The sequence below is a fragment of the Medicago sativa genome, chromosome 7, assembly GCF_051527215.1.
Source record: "Medicago sativa cultivar Bolivia chromosome 7, Bolivia_mono, whole genome shotgun sequence".
NCBI lineage: Eukaryota > Viridiplantae > Streptophyta > Magnoliopsida > Fabales > Fabaceae > Medicago > Medicago sativa.
Window position 1 is genome coordinate 28,986,894 of NC_140755.1, and position 22,643 is coordinate 29,009,536.

Below are 22,643 nucleotides of genomic sequence, written 5' to 3' on the forward strand. Positions count from 1 at the left end.
GGAAAGAACCTCTCTTGAAACATTTTCTCCAATTCAGGCCAATCTTTCATCAAAGAAGTAGGTTGATCTAAGTACCACTCCTTAGCCTTACCAATCAAAGAATGAGGAAATAATTTGCAGAACATTGGCTCTTCCTCATCTTCCCTCATACCAAGAGTACCGGCGGTAACATAGAAATTTGTGAGATGCTTATAAGGGTCTTCATGATCCATTCCAGTGATCTGGTTATGAGTTATCAAATTTATCAACCCCGATTTCAACTGGACTTGCTTGACATTTTGATTACCCAGGTTAGCAAGCCTTCTTGGACTAACCCAACTTGGAAGAGCATTCTCATCTTCATTAGCCATTGTTACAATAGTTTCCCTTTCCGGTGATGATGGTGGAGTTGTGTGTAGAGAACCACCCGGAGATAGTGTCTGAACCGAACCCGAAGGAGAGTGAATAGAACTAGATGATTCCGGCTGAGCCAGCCTGGCTAGTCTCTTAGCTTCCTTTGCTTGCTTCTTAAGTAACCTAGCAGTTTTCTCTATCTCAGGATCAAATTGAAGGTCTTCTTTAGAAACGGTACCTCGCATAAACAAAGTTTACCAAGACTATACCAGGTGGTTAGCATAAAAAATAATGAATGATATAAGTGTATAAGTATATGCATGAAAGAATTTTGTGCAAAATTGACTTAACATGACAAAATTGTTTCAAAACTTATAATATAAAATCCGCTACTCCCCGGCAACGGCGCCATTTTGATGTAGAGTTTCTACATGTCATATAACTATGTACACGTGAGTATATATAGGATCGTTTTCCACAGGGAGTTGCGTTAAATCATAAGCGTTTTCACAATCTTTCACATTAAGGTATCCTTTATAAAATGTTTGTTTGTAACACTATATCCACAGATGACATAAAAGTAAAAACGAGAGGAGATCGAACTATTTCTCTCGCGGTATAAGATAACGAGCAAGCATAACAGCAGCAATCTCTCGATCGATTAACAGACTCTAGCTTTATAATCAATATTATTACAATCATTTCTACAACATCCTTCGTGTCCAAAGCGACGTCATTATTTCTAAGTTAGCGTTTAAACATTCGTGTCCAAATCCCTTAAACGATAACAAAGTCGATCGGATAACTTAATCGACCGTGTCCAGCCTGATTAAGTATCCGAAAGCATTAAATTCTTGATTAAAAGTAATTATCAAAAGTTTACAAACTTTTCAAGAGTGATATAACATAAGATAGATTGTTATTCTAGTTCTAGATTCAAGAGTTTGTGTCCAAATCATCTTGAATCTCTTTGAAAGCATTAAAAGCAAGAATAACAACAATATTGAATCATTAAGCTAGAACCTTATATATTAAAAGATCAAAAGATTACATAATAGCTTGTTTGTTACCTCAATACTACAAAGAAGATGATAGCTACACATAGACATGCATACTATGCAAAGGATGAAGGAAAGATGAAGATTCTATGTCAAGATACTTCGTGTCCAAAGTGATCTTGAGTTGAATCTACTCCTAAACACCTTGCTTTGTGTTTCTCTCTTGGAAATAGCTCTGACCTCTCTCTTAGAATGTATGAAAATATCAATGGAATAGTGAATGACCTAAAAGAGAGGTAAAAATGCTATTTAAAGGGCCTGTGTTTTTGTACCTACGCCAATAGCGCATATTACGCTAATAGCGTGGTATGTCGGCCTATAATCTGGTCAATGGGCTTGTGCCACGTTGGCCTTGCCCTGCTTCTACGCTCCAACTACGCTAATGGCGTATCCTTCTGGAGCTTTTACGCTAATAGCGTAACCCACGCTAATAGCGTGTTTCTTCATGACCAGCTTCGCCCCAGGTGCGCTAATGGCGTAGCTCCCTGGAGCCTGTACGCTAATAGCTCAGTATACGCTAATAGCATACTCTTCAAGAGTGCTCCAGATCCACGCCCCAGGTGCGCCATTGGCGTATCTTTCTGACCTTGGGCATTTCTTCATTACGCTATCAGCGTAGGATACGCTAATGGCGTAGGACTTTGAACTTTGACGTTTCTTGCTCCTTGCTTGTATTTTCCTGCACAAAAAGGGTAGAATAAGGCTCAAAAGCATAAATGACATATTTGCATAATATTTGGAGTTTTCCATGGAGAATCTTGCAAAACAAGTCACGAAAATGCCTAAACTCCTATATGAAATATATCACTTTTAAACACTTATCAATGCCTCTTATTATTTCATCCTAATCCTAATGGGCCACTTTCTTATATTCTACTTAAATGTAACTAACTACCTACTAATTAGTTAAAACACCACCTCATATTGGATCCTAACAAAAAGCAATGAAGAGTTTATGAGTTTTCAAGTTTGGTTGATTACATAATATGAGATGAGATTTTGGTTGATTTAGATGTTTAACAGCGATTAGGATTTTCTTGAACCACGTTTACCTTCTTTGTTGCGATTATTTTGATTTCTATTCGTTATGACATAGCCTTGATAAACGATGGTTCTGATATGAGACCGTGATGAATTGGTGGGAAGCTCTAGAACTTGTGTCTAAACAAGGGATATACTTTTAACTTCCCCTAGAGATGAATCATGTCATAATATCATACTTAGGGGGTGTATTGGATTGAGAGTCCAAGGGGTTTTAAAAGACTTTGTGCTTATAAAAAAGTCTTGTTGCATTCAATCAAGATTTTTATAAAATATAAATAAATCTAATGTTATATTCAATTAAGACAATTATGATTCTTTTTTCAATGCAACGAAATCCGTTAGTATTCAATTGACAATTTCTAGAACTAAAGACAAATTACAAATTACATGGCCACAAGACACATGGTAATTTGTCTTAGGAGAAAATAAATAAAACAATTTACATGACCATGCTCGAGGCGCATGTGAGCACAATTTGGTGCTGAAATGCCTATTTCTTCGTCTTTTTGGGTGTTTTCTTCCATATAAGATGTCTTGCGACCTAGGACCATAATTCCTCCCTTTGTAATGTCTTCTGAGGCCTCTTGAATCTTCATTCTTTATCTTCCCAAAGTCCTTACAAATCTTTGGATGTCTTGCTTTGCCTATTTGCATGATTTCTTTGTGTATAATGTAACACCCCGTTTTCCCAACATAAAAATTTCATATAAATCAGAGTATTTAATTCATAAACGGAATGTCACATACTTCTTAAAAATCATAAAATAGATAATAATAATTATCCTTCAAAGTTCAATCATCATAAAATTTGAAACTACGCAGTGGAAAATAGTTCAACATGATAAAAGTCTTGGCACACAGGCCTTATCAGAAAATCTCATAAATTAGTTCAATACTTAATCATAAAAAAAAGTTCATAAAAGACACGTAAGGAATATATATGAAAGCAAGCCCCATCCCGTTACGTATCAGAGCACCTAGACACAAAGTGAGGAGTCCACTCACGAACGCCTCTAGTCTTTATTACATTCAAGTTACCCATACGAAGGGCAACATTTTCAAGAGAAGGGGTGAGATTTCTCAAACAATAATATTAAGCTCATAAATCATAAATTATATTTAACAATATAAACATCTTATAATTTAACAATTATAATCAAATACATAGACATCATCATTTCATCTTAGCAATATATCATCATATAGCAGTCACATTCATCGTCACATATCATCATAAAATATCATCATTAAATCATACTCAAACATCTTTTAAATCAACATCAGACATCATATACAACTTGATACTTGACTCGACAATGCGACTCAACTTGACAATGCAACTCTTAACAACTTAACGACTCAAATCATCGTGAAACTTCTTGATATGCAAATGCATGTGGTACCATTCAACAACATATATGAGCGTAATTAGGCTCTTCAACAAGTGAGCATAAAGCTGCCGGGCCTAAAGCCCCCAACGTAGTTTGAGCATAAAGCTGCCGGGCCTAAAGCCCCCAACGTAGTTTGAGCATAAAGCTGCCGGGCCTCAAGCCCCCATCTTTAATGAGTATGCAATGGACTCAACTCCTACAACTTAGACATCTTGAACTTCTTAAACAACTTATATGATTCCAATAATTTGGACAACTTCTTACGACTTCACAACTTAGACCGACACTTACATCTTAAATAAGACTCAGCAGTATACGCATCATATAAATAATTCATCTCATATCAGCATCATAGTACAACAACATCAAATGATAATCAACAACATCTTAAACATCGCATCATCATAAGCATCATAATTAACACATATAGTGCATAAATAACAAGATCACATCTTTATATAACTCATCTCTTAAATCACACATCATCAAACATTTCACAAATTACACTTAGTCAAATAATTCATCAATTACACTTCTTTAAATAACTCATCAATTATACATCGTCAATTAACACATCAATACACATCAAAAAAATAATTCATCATTATATATAACAAAAAACTAAGATCAAGGAAGTAATAAAAATTACTATTATTTTAGCTTAAAATAATGATGTGCAGCGAGAAGAGATAATGCATCAAATAATATAACTAATAACTATATTCTAATTCTAACTAAAGTTTCATTTACCCATTGTACCTGTGTTCTCTCGTTCCTAGTTATTATTATAAACTATACATAAATAAAGTTTCCAAAATACCATAAACCGGTTCTAATATTTATGCTCTTATTTTTGAATCAAACAAGCAGACCTAGTTTTAATAAAACCTGTATCTAATTTCGGTTACTCATAGATATTAGGATTCCAATTTGTTTCCTATATACAAACAATAAATAAAGTTTCCAAAATACCATAAACCGGTTCTAATATTTATGCTCTTATTTTTGAATCAAACAAGCAGACCTAGTTTTAATAAAACCTGTATCTAATTTCGGTTACTCATAGATACTAGGATTCCAATTTGTTTCCTATATACAAACAAAAGCTGAAATGGTTAATTAATAATGACTTGAAGTATACAACTTTCAAATCTTACTTGTAAAGTACTTATAACTAATTTACTTGATACATGGTTTTTGGTTACTGGTAGATACAAACCTTATAGACTCATCGATGTACATACACAAAACAACGAGATAATTAATCATATTCACAAGAATAAATCATGCGATCGATTAAAGCAAACAATTATACTTAATTAAATATATGCGTATACCTATATATGATATCATCACAACTCAAAGACTACAAAATCAAACATATAATTGCAGCAACCTAAAGTACACAAATTTAACATTGAATTTATCAAAAGATCATGAAAGCAATGGGAAAAAAATAAAGCCCTTCACTACTCATATGATTATACAACCCCTATGATGAATAGAGACTTCCCTCTTACAAACTCATCCTAAAGCATGTTAGATGCAATCTAATGATTCACAGACCTAATATTAGTGAAAGATAGTCTCACCCTTACCTTATATTATTTTTCTGAAATCAAAAGCAGCGTTCTTCGTTCCTAGGGTTCTCTCTCTTTGAGTTCTCCTCTTTCTCCAAAAAGCGGTTTAACGTAAAAACTCTTTCTAACCTAAGCTTCCTTATTTATAATACTAATCACTCTTCCTAAATCTATTTAGGCCCAATAACTTATTCTTCTTTCTATTCTAACCTCCAATTCTACTTACACTAATAATTCTCATATTCTAATAAATAATAAAATAATGCCATATAATAAAATACTAACATCTCATATATATAAATAAATCACATAGATAGATTCTAACTTAATAAAAATAATTAAATAAAAGAAGGGCTTTACATATAATATTGATGGTGTAAATCCGCAAGTGCACGGTTTACCAAAGTAGTTATAAAGAGTATCGTTCCAACATGGAGTTATGAATTTAATCCACTTCTAAGAATGATTCTAAGAGAATTTCAGTTGAAAAGTTGGGATTTTTAACGGTTTGAAAATAATAATAAAAAGCGCATTGGGATTCTTGGTTCGTCATGATGACAAATCCTTCACAAACCAAACCCTAAACCTAGAACTTTATGTTGAACCTATTTTCTAAAGACAGGTTTCTCTTTAACCTATCACATCTCCTTTCGGTCTCAGTGAGTGTGTTTCTCTAGCAACCACGCATATTCTCATGGTTGATTGCTATTGAAATCCTTGAAGCATGAAAATTTATAGTCTCAAGATTTGCTAGACTATTCTCATGTTTCGCAATCCTTGTCTAATTTCACTTGTTCCAATATCAAAACTTCATCTTTCGATCCTTCGATTGATATTTGTCATTATGAATTAACAACTATCAACCCTCGCCTTACGGTTTATTGATTTAATACTTGTTTATTCATTATAAAAACGGTGAAATAGACTAGAAAATAGATTTACATAAAATTAGGGTTCGAGGCTTGATTTGATAGGGATTACATCATTAGACTCATCCAACAATCCCAAGACAAGAAGAGTCTACTCACTCATGTTCATTGTAGACATAGAAGAGAAGAAGAAGAAGAACATAAAATAAAATAAAGGTTGAACTTTTATTCAAAGAAAACAATTGTCACTTATTATTTCCAAGAACAAGAGATGATTGGATATGTTTGCTAGCTAATCTACTTTAGGTCAGAAGTAAACTAAATAGGCAGCTTGTCGAAGAAGAAAAAGCAGCAAAAGGCTGTCTGGAGTAGTGGCACGGCCGTGTGGCTGGAGGCACGGGCCGTGGCAAGCTTTCTGGAGGCTTATTGGCTTTGAATTGTTGGAGGCACGGGTTGTGTCTTCAAGGCACGGGCTGTGTCTGTATTTTTGCACAAAATCTTCATATGTTTGGTCCGAATCAGCTCCAAATCTCATTTCTTTTGCTCCAAGACGCAATCTTTCAAATATTTGTTCCTGAAATTAAATAACTTGCAATTGAAGTAAAATAGTTCTAAAAAGGAAATAAAATCAAATAAAATTTAAATAAAACGGACTCAAATAATATATAAAAAACACTAATTTATGACTCATCAAACTCCCCCACACTTGAATCATTGGTTGTCCTCAAGCAAAAGGCATAAACATTAGCAGCATAAACAAGAATTAACAAATGACAATGCAATCAAAAACTCTTGTCTCCTCCAAGGCTTTGTTTCAAGCGTACACTAATCACAACTTCAAGCATTTCTCATGAATCTATTCAACCCAACAACAAGTCTTAAGTGTGTGTGTGTGTGTGTGTGTGTGTGTGTGTGCAGTCCAACCCTTTTCTTGCTCCCGTGTAAGAGATATTATGAGGAAACATGTTCTAACCTTAACACTAAACCAACCGAGAAAGGTTCTTTTTTTTTCATTTCATATAAAGAAGGTGGGCATTCTTTGGTCATTTGACATTTATTTATTCGGGGATGGCGGAAGACGCTAGTAAAGAGGTTTACTCTCAATACACCATTGCCTCTATTCTACGGGTTGGTTATAAGGTGACCATCCATGTTTTGAAGTTTTAAGCAATTATTTGCTTTATTCATTCGCTTTATTTATTTATGTTAGATGTCTTTTTTGACCTTTTTACTCCCTACACTAACTTACATTACTTTTACTTTTGAAAACTTTTAAGGGTCAATTTACCACTAAAGTTAGAACGTGCTCCTTAAAATACCTATCTACACACTTGCTCAAAGACTGCAACTTTGTGCTTTTCTCAAAGAGAATTTTCACAATAAAACATGATGTGGGTATAGCAAGAACACTCAAAATACAAGAGATCACTTTCTTGTACAAGAAACAACCATTTCAGAAGAGACTTAACAAAAAATTTATGTCATAATTCAAAATAAAAACAAGCTGCTTTACATGCTCTTGGAGTTTGTAAACGCTACGACAATTGACTAAATAAGACACGACACTTTATTGGCTCCCCCCACAATTGGGTGAAGCATTGTCCTCAATGATTTAAAAAGAAAGAAAAATAGCAAGAAATAAAAGGAAAAGGAAAAGGGAAAGCTCACAATTTATTGGGGACCCTGTGGAGGATCCTGGAGGTTGAGGTGCTGCATCATTCTCAAGAGCATGCATTTATTTTCTTCATGCATATGATTTCCTATTTGGACATCACCGCGTAACCCTGAAATTTCAGCACCTTGTCTTTGTTGCTCGGTGCTCATCCTTTGGATTTCATTTTGCATCCATGTCCACCGGTCATTGTCATATTGTCCACCGGCTTCATGGTCATGGTGCACCGGATCATCATGCAAGTGAGCATCTACCTCATCCTCATCATTACCATCATCACCACCATCACCATCATCTTGTACCTGTGGGTTAGTACCAACATAAAACAAATTTTCCGCCACCCCCGGATCGGTCCTAGTTGGGTTAGGCAGAATAAACAGACATTGAGCTTTAGGGAGTCTAAGCTCATATTGGTACATGTGAGATGGGCCATAAGGCCTCACAATGAGCATAGAGGTAAGGGTATCTAAATTTAGCCTATTGTTTCCCTCAATCTTATTCATCCCATTCTTCTCACCCACTCCCATCTTCCTAGCAATAAAGGTGATGATTCCACCTACCACTATTTCACTTTTCTCATCCTGTTTCCTTTTAGCAACGGAAACAAGATAATCAAGCAAATCGTAGCAGGCGTTCACAGGTTGGTTATTCAACATATCCCACAACATAAACAGTTCATCGGTCCTAGTTGTCCCCACTTCTTTCCTACCCTAAATGGTGCAAGTCATAACCCTTTGAAGGTACCTAAGCACAGGGGTGTGTATGTTACTAGCCATAGTGGAACGTGAATTGTATTGCTCTAAACCGGTGATACTTTTCCAAAAGGCAACAGGGTCGTAGTCGGATGGTTTTAAAGTTTGATCCCAAGAGTCATGGATATACCCCGCATTCGCGAGGCCTAAGTCTAAACAAAAAGCTTCGAAAGACATCTCGTAATCAACATTTAAAAGCCTGAATGAGACTCAATGGTTGGGGTTGTTGATGACACCTTGTCATCTTAGTTTTCCTAGGCTTTTTGATGACATTTTGGATCATTTTCACTGTAATTCTGGAGCTAAGAGTCACAAAAGAGCAAAAGAGAAGGCTTAAAGAGAAGTCAGAAATCGGTTACCGAAATTGAGCATCAGTAACCGATTTTGCTGCTGATTTTCACGCCCTCGTCACTGGATATTTCGGCCACCGATCCTGTATTTTGGATCGCATTTTCCTGGGCCTTAATTGTGGATCGGTTACCGATTGGATGCCATCGGTAACCGATTTTGACTGTGTCTATTTAAAGGAACTCAGTCTCAGACTTGAGGATATACGATTTTTGGAGATCAAAAGACCTAGAAACACATAGGAGAGCGATCTGGAGCGTCTTGGAACACCATTGAAGGAGTTTTAACAAGGTTTATTCATGAATTCATCTTGTAATTCTTCTTCTTTTGTTTATTGCTCAATTATGTGTAACTAAACCCTCCTTTGTTGGGGATGAGTAGACCTAGATGAACATCATTGTTATGACCTAGTTTAATATTATTGATTGAAATTCATATGATTGTTTCTCTTATTTCCGTTCTTAATGCTTTTTATTGATTGATCACCTTTAAATTGATTTACGGTTTATTTTGTGAAACGGAAGTGGAATTGATAAACGCTTTGAAATAAGAGATCCTTGCCTTTGTAATCTAGGAATAGATACAAACCCTTGGAATCATTAAAAGAATTCTTGTTCGTAATGCTTAACCCTAATATTCAAATTCACTAAGGAATTAGGTTTTTATTTTAGGTTTAAAGTTTTTGTCACTAAGGAATTAGGGCAAGAATAAATTAGATGATTCGATAACAATCATACGCGTCGATTCAATAGTTAAAACTAGGTTATTAGCTTTTCATGGTCATCTAGCGAAACTCATCCCTGACATCTTTCTCTCATTAATCTTCATCACTTTAATTTCCGTTATTTCCAATATTGCGATAAAACAAACAACTTAACCTTTTGTTCAATTAAGTCATAAATACAATTCAACTGTATAACGCGATCCTCGAGTTCGACACTCGGTCTTACCGTTTTATTTACTACTTGAACGATTTCGTACACTTGCGAGATACGCCATCAAGTTTTTGGCGCCGTTGCCGGGGATTGCCAAATCACTGTTGAATTTTATTTTCTTAATTGAAATTTTTTTTGCTCTGCAACAAAATTATTGTTTTTATTTTTGTTTTAATATTAGTACTCACTCATTGTCTAACCTTGTATGCGAGGCCAGCCCTCAGCTGAACTTACCTTTATTCCAGAAGTCGAAAAGTACTGCCGAGCAATCCGGAAAGAAACAAAACTCCGAAAACTTCGAGAAAAGGAAGGGACCAGCGGAGTAGAGGTTGACACGGACGAGCAGTTAGACGAAGAGATGGCGGAGGGACCAGGGCCACAGCCACAACCCCAACCTGAAGAAAGACTTCTAGGAGACTATGGGGCCCGAGACAGAAACCGAAACAGGCTGACCATCACTAATCAGCCTGTGACGGTAAACAAGTTTGAGATCAATCCCGGTCTGTTGCGGGAATTGAAGGAGAATCAGTATGCGGGGAAGTACAATGAAGATGCCAACAAGCACTTGAAGAGTTTCTTGATACTTTGTGAGACAGCTAAGGTACAAGGGCACTCTGAGGAAGCAAAAAGATTGAGACTGTTCCCGTTCACTTTAACTGATGATGCATATGAGTGGTTTGACTCCTTACCGGCTGGTAGCATAACAACTTGGAATGAGATGGAAGACAAGTTCTTGGAGCAATTCTTTCCTACAGCTCTATTTGTAAGAAGGCGACAAGACATTTCCAGTTTTCAACAGAAAGAGGGAGAGTCCTTGGGAGAAGCTTATAAAAGGTACAAGAAGTTAATCTCAGCATGTCCCGAGCACAACTTTGATACTACGGTTCAAATGCAGATGTTTTGTAATGGTCTACGTCTGGCTACTAGACAAGTTCTCGACACAGCTTCCGGTGGTTCCATCAATTTCAAAACCGCCTCCCAAATAATCAAAATCATTGAAGCTGTTGCACTTAATGAACAAATGGAGATGTACGATAGAACTGGTGGTACAAGGGGAGGACTCATAGATCTGAATCAACTTGAGCTCAAAAATGCTCAAAGCATACTAACTGGTAAGCAGATTCAAGATGCAGTAGCTGCTGAAGTGTCAAAGAAAATGGCAGCACTTAACTTAGCTCAACCCCAAGTGGCTCCGGTGAATCAATTGAACACTGTCAAATGTGATTGGTGTGCTGGCCCTCATTTCACTATGCATTGTGATGTGCCCATGGATGCAACCCAAGTGGAGATGGTGAACTACCTCAGCAGTCAAGGGAACCAAGTTAGAAATAACCCTTTTGCAAATACATATAATCCAGGCTGGAGGAACCATCCAAATTTCTCATGGAAAAATCAGCAAGGTGGTTCTCAAAATCAACAACAAGGGGGTTATCAAGGAGGTCCATCAAACCAAGCGCCAAAGAAGGCTGATTGGGAGTTAGCTATAGAAGCAATGGCATCCAACATGAATTCCTTAGCTCAAGAAACCAGAGAGGCTCAAAAGAATACAAGGGCTTCAATCAAAAATCTTGAAACTCAAGTTGGGCAAATTGCTCAACAACTCACACAAAGAGCTCCAGGAACCCTTCCAAGCAACACTGTAATCAATCCAAGGGATCATGAAAATGTGAACATGGTTACCACAAGAAGCATGAAGAAGGATGAATCACTATCATCTCAAGCTAAACATGATGAAGGTGACTCATCTCCTGAACTAATTGAAGTGGAACTTGAGGTGCATGATACTGTTGATACTCATGTTGTCGAAGAGCCAGAAAAGAAAAAGAACAATGATCTTCCAAAGCCACAAATCAAGCTGCCGTATCCTCAAAGGTTGAAGAGAGAAAAAGATGAGAAGTGCTTTGCAAAATTCATCGAGATGTTCAAAAAGCTACAAATCAACATCCCATTTGCTGAAGCTCTCCAACAAATGCCTTCATATGCAAAATTCATGAAGGACATCCTTTCAAGGAAGAGAACAATTGATGATGAAGACGTGATGCTCACCGAGCAATGTAGTGCTGTTTTACAAAGAAAAATCCCAAGGAAGCTAAAAGATCCTGGTAGTGTTACGATTCCTTGTACCATTGGAGATAGAACTTTTAAGAAGGCGTTGATTGATCTTGGAGCTAGTGTGAGCTTGATGCCTTTGTCTATTTATAAGAAGTTGGGCATTGGAAGAGTGCGAGACACAAGGATGACTCTACAGTTTGCAGATAAGTCTTACAAATTTCCTTATGGCATAGTTGAAGATGTTCTTGTGAAAGTTGATAAATTCATCTTCCCGGTAGATTTTGTCGTTCTTGAGATGGAAGAAGATGATGATATTCCTTTGATACTAGGAAGACCGTTCTTGCAAACCGGAAGGTGTTTAATTGACATGGAAGATGGCACTTTAACGTTGAAATTCTTTGATGAGGTGGTGAAGTTGAATGTTCTAAAAGCTATGAAGCACCCCGAAGAAGAAAAATGCTATAGGGTCGACATGATCAAATCCTTTGTGAAAGAAAAACTCCAAAAAGAGATACCAGCCCTCCCACTTGAAAGAGTCCTAAGCTTGCCACCGGAAATTGCACAAGAAAGTGAGGATCCTAAAGAAGGTGAAGTCTTAGCTATGTTGGAGGCCTCTCCATCCCACAACCGTCGCACCCCTACTAGGTGGGAGGAACTTCATCCTCAAAACGAAGTTGTGGAGAAATCAAAGGAAGCACCGGTAGTTGAACTCAAACAATTACCCTCTCACTTGAAGTATGTGTTCCTTGGTGAGAAAGAGAAGTACCCAGCAATCATTAGTTCTAACTTGAGCAAACTTGAGGAAGAAAAACTGTTAAGGGTGCTTAGAATGTACAAGGGTGCTCTAGGTTGGTCTATTGATGACTTGAAAGGAATAAGTCCTACTTTCTGCATGCATAAAATATTAATGGAGGACAATTTCAAGCCGGTGGTGCAGCCACAACGAAGACTAAAACCAGCCATGAAAGAGGTGATTAGAAAGGAGGTAGTAAAGTTACTTGAAGCTGGTATCATCTATCCCATTTCAGACAGTTCGTGGGTGAGTCCCGTCCAAGTTGTTCCTAAAAAGGGTGGGACTACCGTGGTTACAAATGAGAAGAATGAGCTGATCCCAACACGTACAGTCACCGGGTGGAGAGTTTGTATTGACTATAGGAGGCTGAATACCGCAACAAGGAAGGATCACTTCCCACTACCTTTCATTGATCAAATGTTAGAGAGGTTAGCGGGTCATGAATACTACTGTTTCTTGGACGGGTACTCTGGTTATAATCAAATTGCGGTGGCACCTGAAGATCAAGAGAAAACTGCTTTCACATGTCCTTATGGGATATTTGCTTACAGGAGAATGCCATTTGGGCTATGCAACGCCCCTGCCACGTTTCAAAGGTGTGTCATGTCCATATTCTCCGATATGCTTGAAAAACATATCGAAGTTTTTATGGATGATTTTTCTGTCTTTGGCTCTTCTTTTGATCATTGTTTGTATAATCTATCTCTTGTATTGGAAAGATGTCAAAAAGCTAATTTAGTCCTAAACTGGGAAAAATGCCATTTCATGGTGAGAGAGGGAATTGTTTTGGGTCACCGAATCTCTCACAAGGGGATAGAGGTTGACCAAGCTAAAATTGAAGTAATTGAAAAACTTCCTCCTCCCACTAATGAGAAAGGCATTCGAAGCTTTTTAGGCCATGCAGGTTTTTATAGGAGGTTTATCAAAGATTTTTCAAAAATAGCAAAACCCCTTACTAACCTGCTTGTCAAAGACATTCCATTCCAATTCAATGATGAATGTCTGAATGCTTTTAATACTTTGAAACAAAAATTGATCACTGCCCCTATTGTCATTGCACCTGATTGGTCACTACCTTTTGAAATTATGTGTGATGCAAGTGACATAGCTGTTGGGGCAGTACTTGGTCAAAGAAAAGATAAGTTGTTGCATGTTATCTATTATGCCAGCCATGTTTTGAATCCAGCACAACTTAACTATGCTACCACTGAAAAAGAACTTTTGGCTGTTGTTTATGCTTTTGATAAATTTAGATCTTACCTGTTAGGGTCTAAAGTCATTGTTTACACTGACCATGCTGCACTAAGGTATTTGTTTTCTAAGCAGGAATCTAAGCCAAGGCTTCTTAGGTGGATACTGTTGTTGCAGGAATTTGATTTAGAGATCCGTGACAAGAAAGGATCGGAGAACACGGTGGCTGACCATCTTTCTCGCCTGGAGAAGATGGATGAAACAGAGGAGGAGAGGCCTATCAAGGACCTCTTTGCTGATGAGCACATCTTAGCTTTTACGATGGTGCCGTGGTTTGCGGACTGTGCGAACTACATGGTGGGTAAGATTATTCCTCTTGACTTTAACTCCCAACAACGTAAGAAATTCCTACATGACTGCAAGTCATATGTGTGGGATGAACCATTTTTGTACAAAAGGGGGGTTGATGGTTTGTTAAGAAGATGTGTCCCCGAAGATGAACAAGAAAAGGTGTTGTGGCACTGCCATGACTCCAGCTATGGGGGACACTTTAGTGGGGATAGGACTGCTGCAAAGGTCCTTCAGTCAGGCCTGTTTTGGCCTACTCTTTTTAAAGATGCTTTCACCTATGTTCAGAAATGTGACCGCTGCCAACGCACAGGAAATATTTCAAAAAGAAACGAGATGCCACAAAATCCTGTGTTAGAAGTGGAAATCTTTGATGTGTGGGGAATTGACTTCATGGGACCATTCCCGTCCTCATACTCAAAGATGTACATTTTGGTGGCAGTGGATTACGTTTCTAAGTGGGTGGAAGCAATTGCCACGCAAACCAATGATGCTCAAGTAGTGGTGGCCTTCCTCAAGAAAAACATTTTCTCACGCTTTGGGGTTCCTAGAGCCTTAATTAGTGATGAAGGCACCCACTTCCTCAATCGAAAGATGGAGGTGTTGTTGAAAAAGTACAATGTGCATCATCGGATTGCCACACCCTACCACCCTCAAACTAGTGGACAAGTAGAAGTGTCCAATAGGCAAATCAAGCAAATTTTAGAAAAAACTGTGAACTCGTCCCGAAAGGATTGGTCTCTTAAGCTTGATGATGCCTTATGGGCATATAGGACTGCCTTCAAAACACCTATAGGTATGTCCCCTTTTCAAATTGTTTATGGAAAATCCTGTCATTTGCCCTTAGAGCTCGAACACAAGGCTTTGTGGGCAACTAAGCTCCTTAATTTTGATCTTTTTAAAGCAGGTGAGTCTAGAATTCTTCAACTCCATGAGTTGGATGAGTTCCGGAACTATGCCTACGAGAATGCCAAAATTTATAAAGAAAAAACAAAGAAATGGCATGACAGAAAGATTCAAAATAGGGAGTTTAGAGAAGGGCAATTTGTTCTACTTTTTAATTCCAGGTTGAGGCTATTCCCTGGAAAGCTGAAGTCAAGGTGGTCCGGGCCATTCAAAGTGGCAAAAGTTTACCCATACGGTGCTATTGAGGTACAACACTTGGATTCTGACAAGACCTTCAAGGTCAATGGACAAAGACTCAAACCATACTATGGGGGAGAGTCGGAGCGTTCAAGGGAGTCCATTTCGTTACAATCCACTTGAAGGAAGAAAAGTGGACCGTCAAGCTTAGGACGTTAAACCAGCGCTTGATGGGAGGCAACCCATCGTAGGTATATTTTTTCTCTTCGTTATCTCTGCATTTTATTTTATGAAAAATGTGGGCACTACAGATTCTAAGTCCCACACAAAAAATTTAGAAATTTCCTTTTGAAAATGTCAAAAATTGGTAGTCGTTTTGGTGACCAATTTTTGACACCAAAAATATTTTTTCCAAGTCTGGAAAAATCGGTAGCTGATTGCACAAATCGGTGACCGATTTTCTACGTTTCTTTGTACAGTTTCTAAAAAAAAAAAAAAAAAAAAAAAAAAAAAAAAAAGGGTATCGGTTACCGATTTTTCCCATCGGTAACCGATTTGTGAAAACAATTTTTTTGGGAATGTTACTGGAATAATCGGTTACCGATTGCCCAGCAACGGTAACCGATTTCGCATCTTTTCAAACAACAACTAGCCGTTGCAGACCGTTACAGGTCCCAACGGTAACCGATGCCTTGTCATCGGTGGCCGATTTTCGGCCTTCTATAAATATAAGCCTCCCCTTCTTCAATTTTCAGCCTTCCACAAGTGTTGTTATGCTGCCCAAATTTCTGCCATAACCGAAAATCTCCATCCCTACCTTCATCTTCATCATTCAAACCAACCCAAACCACAAACCTTCATCCTATCTTCATCTTCAACCTTCCTAAACCATTCACAAACTCACACATCTTCATCTCTATCCTTTCCAACTCATAAACCCTCATCAACAACAACACTACCCACTACCCATAACCTTCAACAATCATACATAACACCCCAAATCCACTCCAAAACACCATTACAAATCAAACCCATAAGCTTCTTACCAACAAATTCAACCCACATTACATCAATTTCACCAAACCCTAACTTTATTCCCAATTTCATAATCCAAAATTCACATACCCATTCCCAATTTCATCAACACCCATGGCCCAAACTAGGAATCAAGGTTAACCACCACCACCACCCACACGAAAGAGGAAAGGAAAAGAGTCTTCCTCCTCTCAACCACCACCACCAACCCCTCCACCCCAACCACAACCCAATAACCCACCACCTTACCGACGGTTTGTCTCTGAGACGGCGGAGAAACGCTACCAGGAAATAAAAGGGAACACGTTTACTAAGGAGCGGGGATTTGATCTTGGGTCACTCACGAGGTATCCTATTTTTGCTGATAAAATTGAGCAGAAGGGTTGGCACGGTATTGTGAATATGGTGACCGGTGAAAGCAACAAAACCATTGCTTTGGAATTTTTGTCTAATGCATTTGCTGCGGGAGAAGCGAATAGACATGCTAAAGTTCGAGGCAAGAGGGTGGGTTACAGTGCTGATGATATTGCTAGGGTGTTGGGGCTTACTAGGCCGGACGAGTGTGGTGTTATTGAGCGGAGGAAGGAGTCTGGGGGAGGGGAGAGAAATGCTGATTATTGGGCTGGGTTACTTGCTGGTCTTGTTCGAGAGGGGGCTGGTTGGAAAGGAAGGGGCGGAGTACCGCAGCGGATTGATGTAGTGGATTTATTGCCAATATTCAAGGCTTGGTCGAACTTTCTTCTGACCACTATTGAGCGGACATCCGCTAAGGCTGAGATGACCCGTGCTCGCTTTTACATTTTGCAGGCTGTGCTTTCTGATGATGACATTGATGTTGCCAGGTTGATGTATGCGAGTTTGAAGGACCTCATCAACACCACTGGGTCCACTGCTGGTCATTGTTGTCTGATTAACGCTCTCTGCCAGGAGGCACAGGTTCCTTCAGAACCTACTGATATCTATCTCACATCTCAGCTTCCAATTACAGACAAGACCCTGGTAAAATATGAGAAAGAGCAAGAGAAGTTTGAGCGCGAGCTCGCGCGACAAGGGGAGCAGCAGGGTCAGCCTCAGATGATGGAGGAGGATCAGGCACACCAGATACCGCAGATGCCTCAGGTGCAGCCACCTATGATGCAGCAGCAGCAGGGATACATCCCTCCTCATTTTGCACACTACACTTATGCTATGGCCAACTGGGCCATGGATATCTCCTCCCGAGATCGGATACCACCACCAGCATTCCATGAAGAGTTTATTATTGCAGCTGATGCATATCGTCGTGGTCCTGATGCCATGACTAATGCATATCAGAGATTTGCGAGCCCCGAGGACATGGAGAGGTACTTTGCTGAGGAGAGGGCGAGGGGAGCCGCCAGAGAGGCTAGCATCAGAGAGGAGTACTACCGGATTCAGGCTGAGCAGCCTAATACCGAGGAGCATCCACATTACTATCCATTCCCACCATCTGGACCAGGAGGGTCGTCAGGAGCAGGAGGACCACATTGACTTGACTTGGGCACCTTGTCTAGCCCAAGCATTTTATCTTGTTTTTCAGTATTTATGTTTTTGCTATTTGATTCAGTACTTTGTTTCAGTTGTATTTTCATTTGAACTTGAGTAGTTTCCCTTTTTGTACTTGTTCTTGAACTTGTTTATTATCAATGAATCTGTTTGTTTCAGGTGACCTATACCAGTTTAGTAACAGTGATTTGATGAAATGGTATTTTGAAAGTTCAAAAAGGAGGAGTGACTTGGTTTTTCAAAGGCGAAGTGTACGGCGTTGCTAGGTAGTCACAACTCCCAGAAATCTCAGCCATAAGGTTCATTGCCAAACTTTGTTTTTCAATTTACTTATATGATAGATTAGATTTCCATGCAACTACATTTCTAGAACTTGCATTGTTTCTCTACTGTTGATTGGTCTTTGTCATTTACACACTGAGGCAAAAGTGCTTGGTCCTGTGAGCCTTTTTGAAGCCTACCCTGTTTTAATGTTTTAAATTTATCCTTTCTTAGCCAATTTGAGCCGGTAGGTTTAGAACTTTTTGTTCGGTGACAAACTACAAATGAAGCCTAGAGCTTTTAGGATGATTAACCTGAAATTTTATTTTTGAGTTAGGCTATGTAGAATGTTGCTAAATGATAAGTTTGGGGTTGCCTTTGGAATTTGCAACCGATAAGTTTGGGGTGTGGGTACTAGAGAACAAGAAAGAAAGAAAAAGAATGAAAAATACACACAAAATGGTGTATCGAAAAAAAAATTGAAAAAAAAAAAAAGAATGAAATTGAAAAAGGGACACACATTGCTATATCCGAGTAAACTTCAAACTCGAAGTGTCCCAAATTTTGAAAATGTTCTCTAGGTACCTAGAATCGTTATTTCAAAGGGGAATTGGGGGATTGAATTTTGTCTATCACTTGTAGGAATGCCTAACTCAAATTTTGTGTAGCCTACTTATCCAAATATATCCCACCTTTTACCTAAGCCCCGTTACAACCCTAAAGACCTCAAAAGTGTGTAATGACTTTGACTTTGATTGATGTTTAGAAACTTTTCAAGCATATGGTAATATGTAGACCTGCATGTCGACTGGTAGAACCCTATTTCATAATTGTTGCGTGGAGTTGTGAATTGGTGGATGCGAACAAGTCAAACTAGCTCATCTTTAGCTAGAGGGAGATTGAACTTTTGGGCACTATCATTTCATCAGGTACCTGTTATTTCACTGTCATTTGTCACTGTTGCAAGTAAATTCCTTGAGGACAAGGAATAGTTCAAGTTTGGGGTTGTGATGACACCTTGTCATCTTAGTTTTCCTAGGCTTTTTGATGACATTTTGGATCATTTTCACTGTAATTCTGGAGCTAAGAGTCACAAAAGAGCAAAAGAGAAGGCTTAAAGAGAAGTCAGAAATCGGTTACCGAAATTGAGCATCAGTAACCGATTTTGCTGCTGATTTTCACGCCCTCGTCACTGGATATTTTGGCCACCGATCCTTGAGCATCGGCCACCGATCCTGTATTTTGGATCGCATTTTCCTGGGCCTTAATTGTGGATCGGTTACCGATTGGATGCCATCGGTAACCGATTTTGACTGTGTCTATTTAAAGGAACTCAGTCTCAGACTTGAGGATATACGATTTTTGGAGATCAAAAGACCTAGAAACACATAGGAGAGCGATCTGGAGCGTCTTGGAACACCATTGAAGGAGTTTTAACAAGGTTTATTCATGAATTCATCTTGTAATTCTTCTTCTTTTGTTTATTGCTCAATTATGTGTAACTAAACCCTCCTTTGTTGGGGATGAGTAGACCTAGATGAACATCATTGTTATGACCTAGTTTAATATTATTGATTGAAATTCATATGATTGTTTCTCTTATTTCCGTTCTTAATGCTTTTTATTGATTGATCACCTTTAAATTGATTTACGGTTTATTTTGTGAAACGGAAGTGGAATTGATAAACGCTTTGAAATAAGAGATCCTTGCCTTTGTAATCTAGGAATAGATACAAACCCTTGGAATCATTAAAAGAATTCTTGTTCGTAATGCTTAACCCTAATATTCAAATTCACTAAGGAATTAGGTTTTTATTTTAGGTTTAAAGTTTTTGTCACTAAGGAATTAGGGCAAGAATAAATTAGATGATTCGATAACAATCATACGCGTCGATTCAATAGTTAAAACTAGGTTATTAGCTTTTCATGGTCATCTAGCGAAACTCATCCCTGACATCTTTCTCTCATTAATCTTCATCACTTTAATTTCCGTTATTTCCAATATTGCGATAAAACAAACAACTTAACCTTTTGTTCAATTAAGTCATAAATACAATTCAACTGTATAACGCGATCCTCGAGTTCGACACTCGGTCTTACCGTTTTATTTACTACTTGAACGATTTCGTACACTTGCGAGATACGCCATCAGTTGTCCATCTTCGACTTATCCTTAATAAAGGAAAGAGAGCTCAAGAACTCATAAGTGAAGTTTTCAAACCCCCACATAGGCCTCAACATCTCGACCAAACCTAGGTTATTCAGCAGCCTAATCACATAGTCTCTAATTCCTAGTGTGTTCATGGTACCAATATCAGGATACCTACAAGCAGAGGTCTAGAGATAAGAGATTTATACCTATCGTGTTGTTCATCATCTTTGAATGATATGCCGTGATTCCTTTCTTCCTCCATGCACCACTTTCTAACCTTTCAATCTCCTTTCCTTTCCTTTTTGAAGCCATTGACCTAATTTGACTTGGGTTGGTTTTGGTGAAGGTTAGGTTTTGGTAAGGTTTTGTGTGGGAAAGGAGGTTTTAGTGATGGGTTTGGGTGAAGTCTAAAGTTGTTTTGGTTTAAAAATTATGTGATTTGGTGAAGTTTGGAGAAAGTTATGGAGGTTTGAAGGTGGGGGTTATGGAGTTTTTAGAGAAAGAAGTGATAGATGAAAGAAGTTTTGGTGTTTGAATGAGGAAGAAGAATAATTTTTTTTTGAGGTTATAGGCACAAATTATCGTGCACGGCCGTTCCACCACAGGCACAGGCCGTGCGCACCCTTCTGATTTTTTTATGGTTTTGGGTGGATTTGGCTTGGCACGGCCGTGCCACCACATGCACGGGCCGTGCCAGTGTTTCTGGTCATGACATCAATTTTTTTTCTTTTTTCTAATCATCTTTGGACAAATACCTGCAAAACAAATTAAAATAAAACAAAACAAACAAAATAAAAGCAATAAAACTCATGGGTTGCCTCACACGAAGAGCTCATTTAAAGTCATGAGCTTGACGGTTCAAAACATCTTCAAGGAGGATTAAAGAGATCATATTGTGTAGATGACGCTAACAAACGTTCTTTCACACTATGATCATCAATCATGCAACAAGAATAATCAAAAGGGTCCTTATTAAGACCTTCCATTTCAAATCCTACTTTCTCATCACTCACTTGAAAAACAATCGTACCACCCTTAACATCTATGATAGCTCCGACAGTAGCGAGGAAAGGTCTTCCTAGTAAGATATGGACTTCGGGTCCTCCTCAATGTCTACTACCACAAAATCAGCCGGGATATATATCCCTCCTACTTTAACGGGGATGTCCTCAATAAATTCGACGGGGTGGATGGTGGTACGATCAGCTAATTTCAAGGCCACCTCGGTAGGTTTCAACTCTCCCATTCCCATCCTCTTAAAGAGGGACAAAGGTAAAAAACTAATACTAGCCCCTAGGTTGCACATGGCTTCCTCAACGGTTTCACTCCCAATCACACAAGGGATGGAAAAACTACCTGGATCTCCAAGCTTTGGAGGCGATTTCTTTAAGACATTACTACATTCCTTTGTTAGCATGTCAATAAATTTTTCAAATTGTGCCTCCAAGCTAGGCTTAACAATCCTTTGGGGAAAATGAATTTTGGACTTATGAATCAAGAGATTTCTCACTTTCTCCTAAGGCTTTCTCATGGAAAGTATCGTTTCGACAGGGAATTATGATTTTAATCAACTTCTATGAATGATTAGAAGAGAGTTTCAGTTGAAAAGATAAGATTTTCAACAGTTTGAATATAATAATAAAAAGCCTTGAGATTATTGGTTCGTCATGGTGACAAATCCTTCACAAACCAAACCCTAAACCTAGAACTTTATGTTGGACCTATTTTCGAAAGACAGGTTTCTCTTTAGTTTATCACATCTCCTTTCGGTCTCAGTGAGTGTGTTTCTCTAGCAACCACCTATTCTCATGGTTGATTGCTATTGAAATCCTTGTAGCATGCAACATTATTGTCTCAAGGTTTGCTAGACTATTATCATGTTTCACAATCCTTATCTAATTTAACTTGTTCCAATATCAAAACTTCATCTTTCGATCCTTCGCTTGATATTTGTGATTATGAATTAACAACTACCAACCCTCGCCTTTCAGTTTATTGATTTAATAATTGTTAATTAATTATAAAAATGGTGAAATAGATTAGAAAATAGATTTATATAAAATTAGAGTTCGAGGCTTGGTTTGATAGGGATTAGGTCATTAGACTCATCCAACAATCCCAAGACAAGAAGAGTCTACTCACTCATGTTCATTGTAGACATAGAAGACAAGAAGAAGAAGAACATAAAATTAAATAAAGGTTGAACTTTTATTCAAAGAAAA

At 38.2% G+C, this 22,643-nt stretch overlaps 2 protein-coding genes across 2 annotated transcripts; one reads left to right on the top strand and one right to left on the bottom strand.

Moving 5' to 3' along the window:
- Window positions 1-10,187: 10,187 nt before the first annotated feature.
- On the top strand, window positions 10,188-15,654 carry LOC146905409 (uncharacterized). The gene is made up of 2 exons (XM_085728531.1): window positions 10,188-12,626; window positions 13,005-15,654. The coding sequence occupies exons 1-2, from the start codon at window positions 10,188-10,190 to the stop codon at window positions 15,630-15,632; spliced, it is 5,067 nt and encodes a 1,688-aa protein (XP_085584657.1). The 3' UTR covers window positions 15,633-15,654.
- Window positions 15,655-21,499: 5,845 nt separating this feature from the next.
- Window positions 21,500-21,838, bottom strand: LOC146905410 (uncharacterized). Its single transcript, XM_085728533.1, has one exon. The coding sequence runs from the start codon at window positions 21,836-21,838 to the stop codon at window positions 21,500-21,502; it is 339 nt and encodes a 112-aa protein (XP_085584659.1).
- Between the last annotated feature and the right edge of the window lie 805 nt (window positions 21,839-22,643).

Excerpts from the sequence above, each read along its gene's own strand:
- LOC146905410 (XM_085728533.1), bottom strand. The coding sequence starts at position 21,838 with ATGCTAACAAAGGAATGTAGTAATGTCTTAAAGAAATCGCCTCCAAAG.
- LOC146905409 (XM_085728531.1), top strand. The coding sequence starts at position 10,188 with ATGCGAGGCCAGCCCTCAGCTGAACTTACCTTTATTCCAGAAGTCGAA. Across the intron at positions 12,627-13,004 it reads AGGATCCTAAAGAAGGTGAA|GTGATTAGAAAGGAGGTAGT; the intron begins GTCTTAGCTATG and ends GCCATGAAAGAG.